Source organism: Nannospalax galili, unplaced genomic scaffold (assembly GCF_000622305.1).
Source record: "Nannospalax galili isolate Female #2095 unplaced genomic scaffold, S.galili_v1.0 scaffold265, whole genome shotgun sequence".
Lineage (NCBI taxonomy): Eukaryota > Metazoa > Chordata > Mammalia > Rodentia > Spalacidae > Nannospalax > Nannospalax galili.
Genome location: NW_008353747.1, coordinates 3755809 through 3771757, shown reverse-complemented (window position 1 = coordinate 3771757; position 15949 = coordinate 3755809). Strand labels below are relative to the sequence as shown.

The window sequence follows — 15949 nt, the reverse complement described above, 5'->3', positions numbered from 1 at the left end:
CTTATAGAAGGTTAGACAGACCATCCAGGACTGGGGGTGTACATGTGTATAGATGTGTTTGCTGAAATAGATGAGTTCCTAGTTTTCAAATAATGCCATATGGCCCAGAGGATTAATTTCAAAAGGCCAATATTAATTTTGGAGGGAATGATCTATTAGGAAGCTGTGAGAAAAAGGAGGAATTACAATGAGCAACTTTGCAAAGGGCTTTGGAGTCACAGTATTTTGCCCCTAAAATATGTGGTAACCTTGTGAATCCAGGCCACGTTGTATGTTCTGTGTAAGCTTTATTTTATCATCAGTAGAACGGGATGGCAAACATGCATAGATCATGGTGTTATTGTGGAGGTTAGATGAGATCATGTAAGCAAGACTGTCATTGCAGGGTGCAGCATGAAGGGGACATTCAACAAATGCTGGTTATAAGCTATTATTTTAAATTATGCAAATATCCATCCATCAAGCCCCCTAATGTTTCTCATCTCGAGACATAGGCATAGCAGGCACTACTAGTCAAAACTGTTTTTCTGGTAACTTAGTCTTTTAAATCAGAGAAGCATATTACAGACTGGTAGAACTCTTCCAGGGCTTTTTACATGTGCAGTTTAGAGTCTATAAACTTAGGCACCAATGTGAGGGGGTACGCCCATCAGGGTTAAACCCTGGGGTGAATGCAAATCAGAAAGGAATGCATTTTCCATCCCCACCAAATAGTGAAACAGGGCTGTTCTATGTATCACCAGCAAAAATGGACACCCTGTGCCTGTTTCTCACCTACACAGTAGAGACATTTCCTTTCTTCTTGTGGATTTCTATTAACTACTACTGGGGAGAAATGCAGTAGCTATGTTTGGACCACTTATGACACTGAGGCGTGTACAAAGAAAGCACACTCCAGAAGCCATCAAACAGGGATTTGACATGATCTTTTAGTTCTGTATTATGCTAAGGGAAAAAAAAAACAACCCTTCAGGTATAGAATAGGGCTTATAATTTCATATCCATGTAGGTATAGTGTCAAGGATGCTTCTATCTGATGGATACTACCTCCCCTATTTTCTTCATAAGGAGAGTGCCCAGGTTCTAAGACAGTACAGGGTAAATTTTCCTTATATATAATTTATGTGTCTATGCATATATGCATATATACTTATAGTTGGACTATTTACACAGCTAACATGAAGCCAGAACTCTGGCCCCTGTATTCAAATACTTATAACACTGGAATTTTGATGCCTCTGGTTGCTCATTCTGTGTCACTTCAGTATATGACTTTTTGTTGGTATAGAATGAAGAAACTTCAACTGGACAGCAGTGATTTCATTTGACAGCATAAGACTATAAAGGGAGTGCACTCAACTAAGGGAGTATTTGCCACATATAAAATCAACAGCACTTAATAGATGATCAGTAAGTACCTGTTGATTCAAGAGTGAAACTTATGATAGCATGCATTAATAACCTATAGATGGGCAGAAGGACACTGATTAGGAAAACATGACACATTTTATAAGTTGGCATTTGTGTCTAAAGCAGAAGCCATAGGTGGTCTGTAGCTACCACAGACCTTGTATTTATTCTGAGTGCTTACTGGCCTGCAACATCTTCTTGAATTTAACAGCTTCATGCTGAAAATAAGGTGACTCTGGTCATCAAAGCAGGAGAAAGACTAGCTTAAGCATCACAGGAAAAGACCACTGGGAATAAACTTTCTGAGCCGAAGGCCACTAATTGGTAAGATTGAATTTTTCAGACATTACTTCTAACATAATCTCCATGGCCTGTGCCTGAGGATAGCTTTCCTACTTAGCACAACCAGACGCTGTGATCTTGTGGGACATCACCATGATAAGAGGCAGAGAGGAACAGTCACTGCTGACCCAGGTGGGGACACCCGAGTCAACCTCAGGCCAAGCTTCCTTAAGTTCCCGAAGGACACCAACTGGTTTTTGGTTTTCAACTTGACCAAAGGCTTTGCGAGTGAAGCCCAGACAACAGCTACATACTAAGGAGTCAGTAGGAGAGCGGTTTTTTCTTCTCACGTACCGTATACATACAGCATATAATCCGAATGAGCTTTTCCCACTATGTTGGAAGCCTCACAGCGATAAGTACCATTATCTGTTTTGTTTAGGTTATTGATGAACAGGTTGGGCCCAGACAGTACGGCGTGTTGAGGCATTTCATCATCGACTCTCACCCAATTTACCATCAAGGGCCTGCAGAAGGAAAGAGAGAACATGCCACATGATTATTCCCCACTAAAGTATCTGTATCCAACTTCTAACCATGCAGCAAATGAATCACATGCAGGGTGACGAAATTAACTGGACTCATTAGAGAGATATGAAGTTCAGAGAGTTAATACCATGAAACCAAAAAAGTGTTTTGAATACAATTAAAAAACAAAAAACAAAAACCAACAACAACCAGGATCAGGTGTTGAGAAACATTCAAGAGATGGTAAGTAGGAGTCTTATGATTTCCAATTCATCTTCAGCAAATCAGCAAATAAACCAATGTGTCCAACTTTTATGCCCTGCTGTGTGGTTTCACACCAATTCTAGTGGGACGGAGCTCTCCCATCGTTAATCATCTCAATAACTGGAGGGGGAATAAAGAAGCAGCAAGGTCTTGGCTAGTGGTGCACACATTAATCTAATGGTTACTATCACACAAATGTCTGCTTGCCTGGAAGTCACTTGTGATGTTTAAATAGACTTCTATACCTGAACAGTTCTTTCTTCCTTCCCTCCCTCCCTCTCTTGTTCCCATCCTCTTGTAGGAATTGAACCCAGGGCCTCTACACATGCTTGCTCTACCTACCTCTAAGCTATATCCTCTGCCTTCTTTCATTACTTTTGTTTTAAAAGCTTCCCTGGCCCATCTGGAATTTGCTCTGTAGACCAGGCCTTGAAACTCTGGTAAACCTACTGCCTCTATCCACCTCCACAGTAGCTAGGATTACAGGTCTGTGCTACTAGGCCTGCCTTGAACAGAGCTTTCATTTAGATTGCTTTTTGGAAAGCTACCTCTGACTCTGGAAAGATTCTATCACTTCCTTTCCCTTTAACCTGACTCTCCCCAACGAAGATGCCAGTGGGATGGTCCTGTCCGCCTTGTCTATCTGTCCTCTGGTCATCAACTGCCCTTCTTTACTGACTCTTCTAGGACCAAATAGAGCTAGACTTCCCTGTGAGAGTGACTACCTCTTGGACTAGAGACCAGGTAGCATACCTCCAAGTGGCCTCCCTAGGTCCCACAAGCTAACTGGTAATCAGAAACAAGTTTTGGTGATTTAGAATACCACACATATCTTAATGTATCCATTAAGAAAAAGCAAAGTTCACGAAAAGTAATTTCATACTCTAGAGAGAAAAATGCCCACATGCCAAGTGTCTTTCACATTCACTGAACTTGAAACTTTTATTTCTCAAGGCATCTCCCCTCAATCTCCTAAGAAATCAAGAACATATCTATAAGAGTGTATCCGAAAACATTTGTTCTTATGTGTGGGATGTGTGATGCTGGGGATGAAACCCAGAGCCTTGTGTGTGCCATGCAAGCACTCTGCCATTGAATTACACCCTTAGCCCCAAACTTTTATTTGAAAGGAAGGAAGGGTAACAGAGACTTGAGTGCACAAATAATTTCCTTTCAGTTCATACTCTTACCTCTAGGTGTGGTGACATGACCAGAGACCCATGGGTAATGATGAAGGGATACTCAAGTTGGGCCTGTCAAGTAGCATTCTGGTTTTCAAATGGGAAGTGAAATTAAAATTTCTCTTTAATTACACGAGTTTGCCACCACAACATGGCAAATTATTTAAAAATTAATACTGTATATGCCCTCCTTGTAGGCAGTGGCAAATGGGTCTGCCTGGCAATCAGACCTAACAGGCTGCTGTTTGACAGCTGAAACAATCAGTGGGGGTAAGTGTAGAGAATATGCACAACATTTAATGGCAAGTTAAATTACCATTTTTATTGTATGCAATTTCTTGAGAAAATAAATAGGTACTAGGGGGACAGCTGAGAGTAACACCCGCTTGCTCACACAGCCACACACCCTTTCTGACTTGAGAAGAACAAACAAATACCCTCTGGCATAAATGTCCTGAAGGAAACATGTAATTTACTGTCCCCGTGGCACATTCAATTGAACACAGTACCTTCTTCAGGAGGAAAAAATTCAGAAACAAAATATAGGTTAGCAAGCTGTAGAGTGTAAATGTGACTGATGTGGTTGAACACAGGTGCTACAAGTAGCCAGAGGCCCTTGAGAAGTCTTTTCCCCCTCCACTGGATTGTTTTAGAAGTAAGGTAAGCTGCTAATTAGGGCATAAATCAAACGGTTTATAAAAGGAAAGATCAGAGTCTGTTTTGTAGGGCTTAAAAGAGAAAAGAACACTTTATCAAAGCTGAAAATACTCAGGGTTAAATAACCTGGAACACAAGCGAAAAAGCAAAACAGAACCAAACCTACCATCCACCTCCTAAAGGTTATCTTCACACCTCTAACTTACTAGGCAGGAGGAAGGCTAGCTAGTCTACAGAGAGGCAAGTAGAGTAACAGAAGAGTTGGCATGGGAGAAAGGACTGACAGCCAGGCTCCCCTGACTTTGCTCTTGGCTCCTTAGCCATCACGGGGTGAATTCTTTGAGGATCTGGAAAAAGCTCTGCTAAGATGTCTAAGGTCTTCTTCATATGAACACTGTAAAGATGCTGGTTAGCAAAACTGTAAGGGGGAAAAAAAATGAATCCTACCATAGTGACAGCAGGGGGAGCTCAATGCTCTTTTGTCATTGGATACCACCGAAAGTTAGAGTGTCCTTAATCCCAACTTGACTGGTTCTTCCATTTCATGACCACAGATTGGGATGGCCTTTCCTTAACAGTTGAAAACATTTTTTTTCTTTTAAACTAGAAAGATGGAAGACTGGAGGCCTCTCTCTAAAGTAAACTGTGAAATACTTGAAATAGCACAGCCCCAGGGCTTGTCTGTCATATTGGTGGTGACCTACATGCTTCCTTTGGCCCACTTTGGATTATTTCACAGAGGTAAATACAGCAGCTCTTTCCCATTCCTCAGCGGCACAGGAGTCTTGAGTCAGTTCTCTTTTTCCTCTTAGGCAGTGACGTACACATTCCTCCTTGAGGAAAGATCCTAAACCTCTCCCTCACTAACAGACCTGCTTCTCAGTCTCCAGTAGAACACTTCTTGGCAGGAAATACGACAGAAAAGGCAGGGCAGATTCTTTTTGCCTATAGCTGGCCCTAAACTCTTAACTCGGGTCTAGAAGCCATCCTGCCAGCTGAGGCAAGAAAACAGTTGGTAGAGGTATGTGGAAAACTTCTCATTTCTATGCATGCGTGTCTGAGTGTAAGCGTGTGCACATGCCTGTGGGTACCCGCTGAGACCAGAAAAAGGGATCGGATCCCCTGGAGCTGGAGCAAGCAGTGACGGGCAATTGTAAGCTGCCTAATGTGGGTGCTGGGAACCAAACTTGGGTCCTCTCTAAGAACAGAAAGTGCTCTTAAGCACTGGGCCATCTTTCCAGTCCTAGTTCATGGAATTTTTATTAAGCTTACTTTTTACATGTCAGAGAAAATAGTCCTGACCACACTGTTGATGATAACACAATGGAATTCACTGGAATTCCAGTCCGAGCTGGCATTTTTCTCCCAATCTTGACCATTAAGAACCACGGATATTTATTTCCCCTCTCACTGAATATCCTTCATTTTCTGAAAAATCTTCCATTCTTTTTATAACAGCAGACAGGTGACAGGCCAATGAGCTGTGACTGTACATCTTTGCATTTTGACATTTACTGCTCATGACCCTCAGCCAACCTTGGCTTTCAGAACTTACTGGGGCTTCCCGATGGCTTCACATGTTAACTCGAGTGCATCCCCTTCCCGGGTTAGGCCTTGTAGAGGGTAAGTCATCTGAATATGCACTTGTGGCTTATCTGTGTGACAACAACACAAAGCATGATGTTTAGCAAATGGGAGCATCAGGTAAATCATTCACGCACACTGCCACAAGCCCCATACCACCAGCTCTTACTTGAGATCCCCACCCACATGCCTTCAGCAACATCCTTCTGATTAGTTAGTAATCCTGGTATTTGTTCAAATTAAATTGACTAATAACTCTTAGGAGTGAACCTCAAATAGATAAGAGATTCATAAGCCAACTGTGCCACATCAAACGTTTCCTGTGAAATAACATTTTGTTACATTGAAATTTATCTCTGAACTCAGTCAAGCTAAGGGAAACTCATTTGCCATCATGCTGAGGTGAAGCCACAGATATTTGTGGTACTCAGAGTTGATACACTTTATTATATATCATGTATAAGTATGTGATGATATGTTGTGACACTGTATATTAGTAAGTCTGCCTGCTCTGTGCTCTTGCTTTCAAATTGTTTCCTGGATTCTGCTCAAATAGCTTTAAGAAAAGATCTGGGAAAGATGGGTGGCCCCAAATGAGTCTACATCCTGGCATGAATATGGAAGAAACAAAACTGACATTTGCTCAGAGTCCACTATCAGAGGAACCATCCCAGCAGTGGAACAGGTAAGAGTTTAAGGGACTCACAGAAGCAAGTAGCCAGTTCAAGGTCATAGAGATAACACAACAGATAGCCCTATGGTCTAGGTTCCTGATTCAAAAGCACATTTCCCAATGGCAGCCCATAATTAAAACTGACTACTGTTTTCTAATACAATGATGTATCTAGGAAAGTGATACAAGTATTTTTATTTCCATCAGCTACTTGAAATGGAGCTTGTTAGTAAGATGTGGTGTGGGTATCAAGAGATGAATGATGGCAGGCTTAGGGAACAGGAAGGGATGCTGAATAGTTAGAATCAACATGGATAGACATACAAATAGATTTACAAATAGAATCTGAGTGAATTGGGTTATTTTCCTATGCTTTCTCACTTAATTCTCAGGCTCTGTAAATATATGTTTTTGGAAATGTACCCAAGAGTAATAAATGTGAGAGGGCAAGACATCAGTTGGCTGAAAGGTCAAAACAATTACCGTGGTTTTACTCTCCCACACAATCACATCACCTAAACAACAGCCCCTGGCCTGTTACAAGCAGTGGTGAGCTCATCTATAGTCATCCTATGGAATAAGGGAGAATACAGAAATATGGCCAACTCAGCTATGGAAGCTGCATGAGGAGTTGTCACTAGGGACAGCTGCTGCTTGATGCATTTTTATAGTCTCCTTCCTATCACAGACCTTTCACTCATATCGTTGAAAGTCACATGACATTCAGGTCCTTTTAAGAGAGGCCCCTTGAAGACCCACTAGTGTGCTCTGCCTACTGTGAATCGGTAGCACTTTCTGAGGAGCTACACCTCTTGCCAGGGGACATAAAGATGACAAGTCCCACGGTTCCAACTGACTCTTTGCAAGTAACACAGTCCCTTTCTTGAACTTACTGGCAAAAGAAATGTTAAAAGCAAAGTAGTGAGGCTCCTGATAAATGGATTGGGAACGTAGTTATTTTAAAAAAAGAAATATTTACAAAGGACAAACAGAGTGACCCTGAACTAGCCCAGCTTGTGGGCTGAGGCAAGGGCTCCTGGGCACATACTTTTAGACCATATATAAGACTGAATACAGTCTTGCATTTCTGTGATACAAGCCCCTCTCTCATCGACATACAGCTATTTGATGAAATTTATTTTTTTAAAGGATAAGCAAAAACAAATGGGAGATTATAACAAACAGATAACAAAAGACCTATCTAATAATTCATATTTTATCAATCAAATAGCACTGTGGAGATCCTGGTTAGGGAACCTCTGACATAAATCTGGAGCCCCAAATTTGGGGTGGGACATAACATTTGCTTATAGGTAAATCTGTGAGCCATAAAAGGGCTGCAAGTTTCATGCACTGTTGACTTTAGCCCATTCATTAAGGGGAAGCAAAAAACTTGCGGCTCTGTCTTGGCTGGTATGCAGTTGATGATCTACACCTGCTTGAGAGTATTTGCTGGTCTATGCTTATTAGTCTGCATTTGCTGGTGTGTGTACTGGACTGTGTGCAAAGTTTATATTGTTTTTTACTTCTCTGTGTAATTTACAAGCACAGAGAAAGAGTATATTTTTTCAATACAGTGCACTAAAGGCTTGATATGTCCAAGTTCAATTAATAACGAAGAATGTTGGACAGTCTAATCTACCCTGCCTCTTCAGTTCTACTGAGTTTGTTATGGTTAGATGCATTTTTATGTTCTTAATGAGCTGTTTACCAGTTGTCAACTATATACATAAATCAGGAGGAACAGGCAAAGGGCTGGCCACAATGTAATATGTAATTTAAGCCATGGAAACTACACCTTCAGTTTTGATAACTGATTTTCCCAATTTACTTTTTAGGTTTCTGCAGATGCATCCACTGTGTTATGTATGGGTATAGCTCACATTTACCTTAATGGCTGGCAGAAAAAGTACACATTAATCTTGCTTGTATTGTACGGGTCCCCTTCCATTGACATTTGCAGTATTTATGGACATATTATCTGACCATATTATCTGAACTATCTTCATACTCTAAAAATCAAACAAAGGCTGAGTGGCAAGATCTGTCCCTCAGGCAATAGGAAACTTAAAAACAAGATTGAAAATTTTGTCCTAACTGAGGAACTTGGGTATCTTCAACAGGTAGGATGGAAATGTGGGGATCCCACCAACAACTTTAGAAGTCAGGGACATTGAAATTTCCCAGAAAAGACCCTGGATCTAATAGGAGTATGTCAAAATACTGAACAACTGAGATGGCTGATTGAATAGTCCAGAGCTCATCATTTATATTTTAATTATGCTCATAAATCAAATGTTATAACCCACCCAATCTTTTCTGAAACAGACCAGACTCTTAAGATTTATTTTTAAGTAATAAGGTAAAGCCTAGTACATTTTCTGGGGGATCATTTTACGCCTCAGTTGATGTTGTAAGGCACAAGGCTAAAAGCCAGACAACACTTTCCACCCAAGAGCAATAACTGGCCAAAAACATATCACTCAGAATGGCTTAATGTCATGATAAAATGGAACTGCTATATAAAAATAAGAAAAATAGTTAGGCCTGTGCACTTAAGGAGCATTACAGTTACAGAGATGGCATCAGCAACAGCCAATCAATTAGGTGGAAAGATCTGAGGTTTTCATAATACATTGTAATCTTTTAAAAAACCTATAAAAGACACTTAGCAAGACTGCTATAACAGACAAAATTTGTTCATTACTCAAAGTCGCACAGAGGGTTAAATACCATGAGGCTGTAGGGCATACTACTGTAGCAACCAATTAAAAAATAATATTAGGAAGACATTCTGACTTGATGAGACTTTCCTTAAATGTGTTTTCCTCTCCATTAAGGGGAAAATATAAAAGGAAACTCTTAAAGAGGTTCGAATGGCTTGCTGGCAGATTACAATTGATTTCATGCAGTCTGACCTTGCACCAGGTTCTGTGATCTTTTCAGAAGATGAAACTCGAGATTCTGTAACCTGTATTTCAACTTTCCATGTAAATGAAAATGCACAGTCTCCTCTCTGGAGCCCGACACTAGCACATTAGGTCCATGAATTGATTTTTCCTTCTGACTGGGCTGCCATCCTACCCATGCAGTGGAGAGAAGAACTGAGGCTGTTGTCCTGGCAGGAGATGGACTGCATCAGAGGCACCTGCCACTTTCTTTCTCTGAGAAGTTCTAAATCAGGGGCATGGCAGCATCAAATATTCTTTGACATGGCCACTACAGCCAGGACTAAAGTATGAAATGAAAATCTCTACTTATAACCAGATGGGCTTGAGTGTAACTCTCCACCTGCAACTGCAAGGGCTGGAGGGAAAATCTCTTCTTCCAACTGTGTGTGGGACCTCAGCTCTCCAAGTTCCTCACTTAGTTTTCATTCAGTATTCAGAAACACAGTAAGTGTGGGATTTGATACCTATGGACCAAGGGCTCATGTTTCAAGTCCTGGAGGTACAGGGGTTGGGGAGAGGGGTATGACACCATGACTCAGGGCAACAGTGGCATAGCTGCAACCAGCATGGCTGGGGGAAGATCTAGGTCGCCCCCTGGCACTGCAGCTTTGAGAAGCACTGACTGAAGAGTTTGTCTGGAAATTGTGGAGGATTACTGCAGTTTGCAGTAGAACAACAATGCAAAGATTAACCTGAGAGTTGGTGTGTATTAGAAGCTGTTTGAGCTCAAAGCAAAAATCAACTTCTACAATACGGCTGTCTAAAGTGCTGGAGGAGGACACTTTTGTAATGAGTAGAGGGAAATGTTTAGCACACAAGATAACTGGGCCTGTCTGAAACAAGGTCACACAGAGCTCTCAGAGTAGTGAAAGATGACATCTTGTAAAACACTTGCTTTTCTCTTATCCCAAGACACTTACAACTAATGTTCCCTCTCAAGATGAAATGACCCCTACATGTATTGTATGAATTATAATACTTAGGACTATACCTCATACGAGGTAGTTCCAGCAGTTGGGAGGCTGTGCCTGGATTACAAAGTGAGTTCTAGGACAGCCTGGGCTAGAGTGAGCTCTAGTTCCAAACAAAACAAAACAAAACAAAACAAAAAAAAAAAAGAAAAGAAAAGAAAAGAAAGAAAAACAACAAATTACACTTCTTGGGGACGGTTGAGCTATATTAAGAGATTAAGAGAGCTGGGCATGGTAGCACATGCCTTTAATCCAAGCACTCTGGAGGCAGAGGCAGGTGGATCTCTCGTGAGATTGAGGACAGCCTGGTCTACATAGTCAGTACCAGACCAGCTGGGGTTACAGGGAAACTCTGTCTCAAAAAGACCTTAAAAGAAAAAAGAAATGTGCTAGTTAGAATTACTGCTCGCTCACTCAACAGAGTCAAATCTTATTCTATGCTCTTGTGGTACAAGGTTCTGATGTCAATGGGGTTCACAGTTCTCTCCCATACCTTTGAAGAAATCATCAGGACCGGAAGCAAACATTGCTCAGGTGCTAGCTCTGTGAGGGGTTGTTTTGTTTTAAAATTTTAGACAACTACAGTAGTCCCAGTGCCTGGCACAGCAGGCATTTGATATACATCTGCAGAGGCAGTGAATAAAGGAGAATTAGAAAGTTAGGAAATACCAGGACATGGTTTCTGCTTCTAACTCTACTATGGATTAAATAATAAGAGTAAGTAAAACAAAGCAAAACCAAACCAAACCAAACAAAAAACCAGGACTGGAATCCATCTTAGACCTCAAAAATAAGAAAATATATGTGTTTTGTTGAAAGTCAAGCCAGCTCTCTACGTGTTTTAGCTGATGAGCTTGCATTTCATGACATAGTTATCTGGCATCTCTGGTATATCTCAGAGCGGCATCTTAGGGGACATCATAAAGGATTTTGTTTAACTGTTCTTTTTAAATTTTAGAGGCTAGCATCACAATCATTTAGCCTTCTACAGAATCAAAATTTGACCTTGAGCTAAAAACCATTACACAAAGAGTGTACATTAGGAGACTAGTTTCACTACGAAAGCACTGGATGTTCACAGAAAAATAGAGTCATCTTTAATCAACACAGGAGGTCAGTGAGAAGCAGAGGAAGGCTCTTTCTGTGGGGCGTCACTACCTGGTGGGTCATCTGGTCTTGCTTGCAATGCCTTTGGCCTGATGCTTGGCCTTTGCATTTCAAATATTGGTTACAAACTTTCCTAAATAACTGCCTTCTTTGGTTCTGTGGAATGTACCACACACCATCTACAGCACTGGAACTTAAGAACGTGAAATTGCCCCTGCTCTGTACTTAGACACACACACACACACACACGATAACTTAAAAAAATATATATATATGTATATATATATATATGAGACAGATTAAAAAGTTAGCTTCAATCAGTGGGTCTCCATGCCTTGGTTATTTCTCACAAGGGATAATAATCACTGAAGTAATCTCTTTAAAACTCAACTTACTGCTTAAATAATAATAACAAAGTCAGAAGGAAAGTAGAAGGAAGAGCCCAGAGATCAGACAGCAACAGGTCCAATCTGAAAACGTGACTGTTTTGCTTTGGAAAATAATCTGGGACTAGAGCTGACAGGGGAGGGGAGCAGACAGAGGAGCTGCTCTTGGAAGCGAAGCCTTATCCTCTGTTCCAACAGGAAAGATTTTCCAATTTCCAGGTTTTTCTTCCTCCTTCACCACAGGGCGCTATCAATACCATAGAAACATTTATTTTGTCACAGATAAGAACAAATTTTGATCATCTCCTCAATGCCCAATTTTCCTCTAGCTGAAGGAATGGATTAAAAAAAAATCTGCCCTTCTCTGGACCTTGGATGAACAGGAATATGGATTTATAAAATACCTGGCTACATCCAGTCAATAAAACTCATTTTGAAAACCATGCCCATGTACAAGATTAGCTACCAGGTGATAATCAGGGCAGAGGAGGCTCCAACACCCATTTCTAGGGGATGTTTGGTTTCATTCTCCCTTTCTTAATTTCTTTCTTTTCACAAATACACACATGCACAAACACTCACAAGATGAGGGTTTCTTACAAACAATCTAAAGAGCAAGACAACAAGGGGAGAAATCAAAGTCATGCAGCAGTAATTCCAGAGCTCAGGCTCGTCTGCATCCAGAGCAAGGCTTTCTTCTTGTCTGCAGGGCACTCTGGATTTCACACTGAGGACCACAGCTTCCCTTTCAATTCCCAGGGAATGTCCCTATGTGTTCCCACCTTGATGCTATTTAGACCACTTTCTTTTAGTGCACAGTGAACTGTTCTCCTTTAAACAGCCTTTTATTTGAAAAGCATGCATTCCTTCAGATCTGAGGCTCTACTAACCGGGCTACAATTCTACCAAGCTCTGCTATAATCAACCATGCTGTAAATCTGGGCAACACCTATATGGCATTTGCAAGGAAAAAAAAAATGCATGGGAAGAGTTTAGGGTCATATAGCTCAACACATTAAAAAGGCAGAACTGTTCTCTGTGTAACATCTAAGAACACAGAGCTTTGAATTCTAGCTTGCGAACATAATTATTTTCTGTTTTAAACATTTAGCTGCATGCTGCTGCTATACCCTTGCTGGGTCTCAGAATGAAAGCTAGGGAAGTAAGAGCCCAACTGTATGTTCTTCACTCCCGGCTACGTTCCTATGAGAAAACCTTATTAATGAGCTTGCAAACGAGCACCCAACAGGGAAATGTCACAAACAAGAGCGGCTAATGCCCCAGAAAATCAAATAACTGAACACTTGGCTGATTGTGGTGCCTTTCATATTTATAATAAAAAAGAGGAGGGGGGACTTTAATTCACTGATTCTGAAGGGGTCAACACCTTTCTGAACAAAACAACTCATTTATTTATGTTCAGAAATCTCCAGATGATAAATTACATTGATGTTAATCACTTCAATGCATACTACACAATTAATATCTGTACTCACCAAAATTTAAGGGTTATTAAAAGTATGACAGCATACACATCTGGCTGATTTTTCACATAATTGGGCACAACAATTTCTCCTGGTATCACAATAAGGGTACTAACAAACAAACACTGCAAAATACTGGTTCAATTAATTAGGGCTTGAATCCATAAGACAAAAGCAATTCCAAGTTGCAGCTCAAACCTTGTCCTCTATGTAACATGGAGATATTCCATCTTAAGGGGAGAAACACACCCCTTCATTTTAATGCTTCCTCCCCATTCTCTGTCATTCTTTAAGTGGCATACAGAGTGGAGTGTCATTATTTTATTTACCTCTGAACATTATTTACAAACAGGACATAACTTACATAGAAGTCCACCATCAGTCACTTAATCCTGCTAATAATGTTCCTGGTCGTTCATCTTAGATGGCATAGTGAGATCTTCCTACAAACCTTCCTTAGCCAAAATGGGTCAAGATGAAAGCAACTGAGGCTACTTAACAGCATGATGATCTGCTTGCCCTGGAGGTTGTCTTATTTTCTCGGGGGTGGGAGTGGTGGTGGGGGTGGGGAGGAGTGGAGGAGTGAGAGGGGGATATGAAATAGTGAAGGGACTCAGTACTTCCTGGAAACAATGTTTATCACTGATAGCATAAAGAAATTTTAGGTGACAAAGGACATTAGAAAGAATAATGATACAGTAAAAATGTTTATTAGACATATATGCCTAATAAATAAAATTCCTAATTTTATAGCTGTATTACATGAATCATGATACCCTAGAGAAAATGGGTCTCAAAAGTGACAGATAAGGTGAGGAAACTCTAAGGGGTAAACATCCATACATCAGTCCAAGCTAAATGTGGTGACTGTGATTTTCTTCACCTTTTCTAGGCCTATCACTATCAAAGAACTTTTTAAGGGGTCAGTGATCTTATAAAGGTTAACAAGTGACAGCATCATGGATTTGAGTCAATTTAAAAATAGGAATGGAAATCTGGGGAAGGCTAGGAAGAGAAGGCATGACCCATGCTGGGTAAAGGCTTTCCAGCGTGCTTACCCTCAGGTCACACATACACCTCAGCAACCCCTCAGTTATCTCGGTAAGTAAGCTCAATAGATTCATTGGTTCTCCAGTAAAACTTTAATCAAACATTGGCTTGACACTAGAACCTTAAGGGAATAAACATTGCTTAGCATCCCCAGGAAAAATGTTTTGTAACAGTAGGAAAATTTATTTGTTAATGCTATTATGTCTCATAATTATTCGAAAAAAAATGATACTGCAAAAGGTGTTAAAAGGATATGGTAATGGAGCTATTTTCTAAAATAGAAAAAATGAGAAAGCCTAAGCAAGTCTTGATGAAGGTCTGTGTAGGTTTTTTATGATATATAAAGGATGAGACATAAATAATATACACATAATCTTAAAATTTCTAGTCATAGTATAGTCAACTGGTTTAAGGAACAACATATATATCTAGTGAAGGTTTATCTGAGAATATTTGTTTTTTTTACACAAGCCTTATCTATAAAGCATATTATAATTAAAAGTATCAGACTGGTGGAACTAACCTCATTGGATGTTTAACAGCTATACTTTGAGGCCTATACTAATGTGGTCAGAGGGACTTAAAGGACAGTTTTTGCCCCTTGCCCTCCAAGGTTGTCTAAGTTCCAGGGGATTATGGAACATCTCTCAAAATGTCCTGTAACTGTGGTGAGTCACCTGTCCTCTTGTTCAGGGAGGACATGAAGACCCCACGAGATGGACTTGAACCAGTGTCCAGTCTACAAAGAGGAGGGTTAACTCAGAGGAAACATCTTATGCTTCCAAGTAAAGCCAGACATGGTCGAGCAGGACCTTTGACTTATCTTCACATTGATAGAATTGGTAAAAGAAAGAAGCCAGGAGATCCTCCCAAACCCATGTGACCCCTGAGGAACAGATCCTCAAATGACCTTAAGTGTAAAAGTAAATTGATTTATTTGGGCCAACTGTAATGGTCTTAAACATTCAAAAGCAAAGTATAACCAAAGAGTAATGTCATCAGTATATTTCTTTAATAGTTCAAGGGATTACACTTCCCAGATATTAGGCTTAAGTCTATATAAAAAGTTTTTTAGACAATTATTTCTCATTGTTGATTTTGTTCTTAACCAGAAAGTGCTGCTCAGATGTAAGACTTCAAATCTTGGTCTCCAATATTGTAGTGTCCACCTGAGGCTAAGGGAGACAACCAGCTATTGTTCTAAAATGATGGATAAATTTGTTTTCTCCCCCTATCTAGAAGCCTTTGAGAGGGAACTGACACTGATTCTCATCACTCCAACAGCTATCAGAATACCTGAAAGCAAACTCTGAATCCATCACTCTAGAGTCCAGCCTTGGAAGACAAAAGAAAAATGAGGAGGAACCCAACAGAGAGATGCTTTTGGAAGCCCTTGTCAAGAAATTCCAATGGACTCTCAT

At 40.4% G+C, this 15949-nt stretch overlaps 1 protein-coding gene across 6 annotated transcripts in view; it reads right to left on the bottom strand.

Annotated features, from left to right (window-relative positions):
• Positions 1 to 15949, bottom strand: part of Cadm1 (cell adhesion molecule 1) — a 363260-nt gene that overhangs the window by 35997 nt on the left and 311314 nt on the right. For all 6 annotated transcript variants that reach the window (XM_008850951.2, XM_008850952.3, XM_008850948.3 and 3 more), the window contains exons 6-7: positions 5878 to 5977; positions 2047 to 2219 (exon numbers count right to left, since the gene is read on the bottom strand). In XM_008850951.2, the coding sequence (XP_008849173.1) occupies positions 2047 to 2219; positions 5878 to 5977 (273 nt within the window). The remainder of the gene's footprint in view (positions 1 to 2046; positions 2220 to 5877; positions 5978 to 15949) is intronic.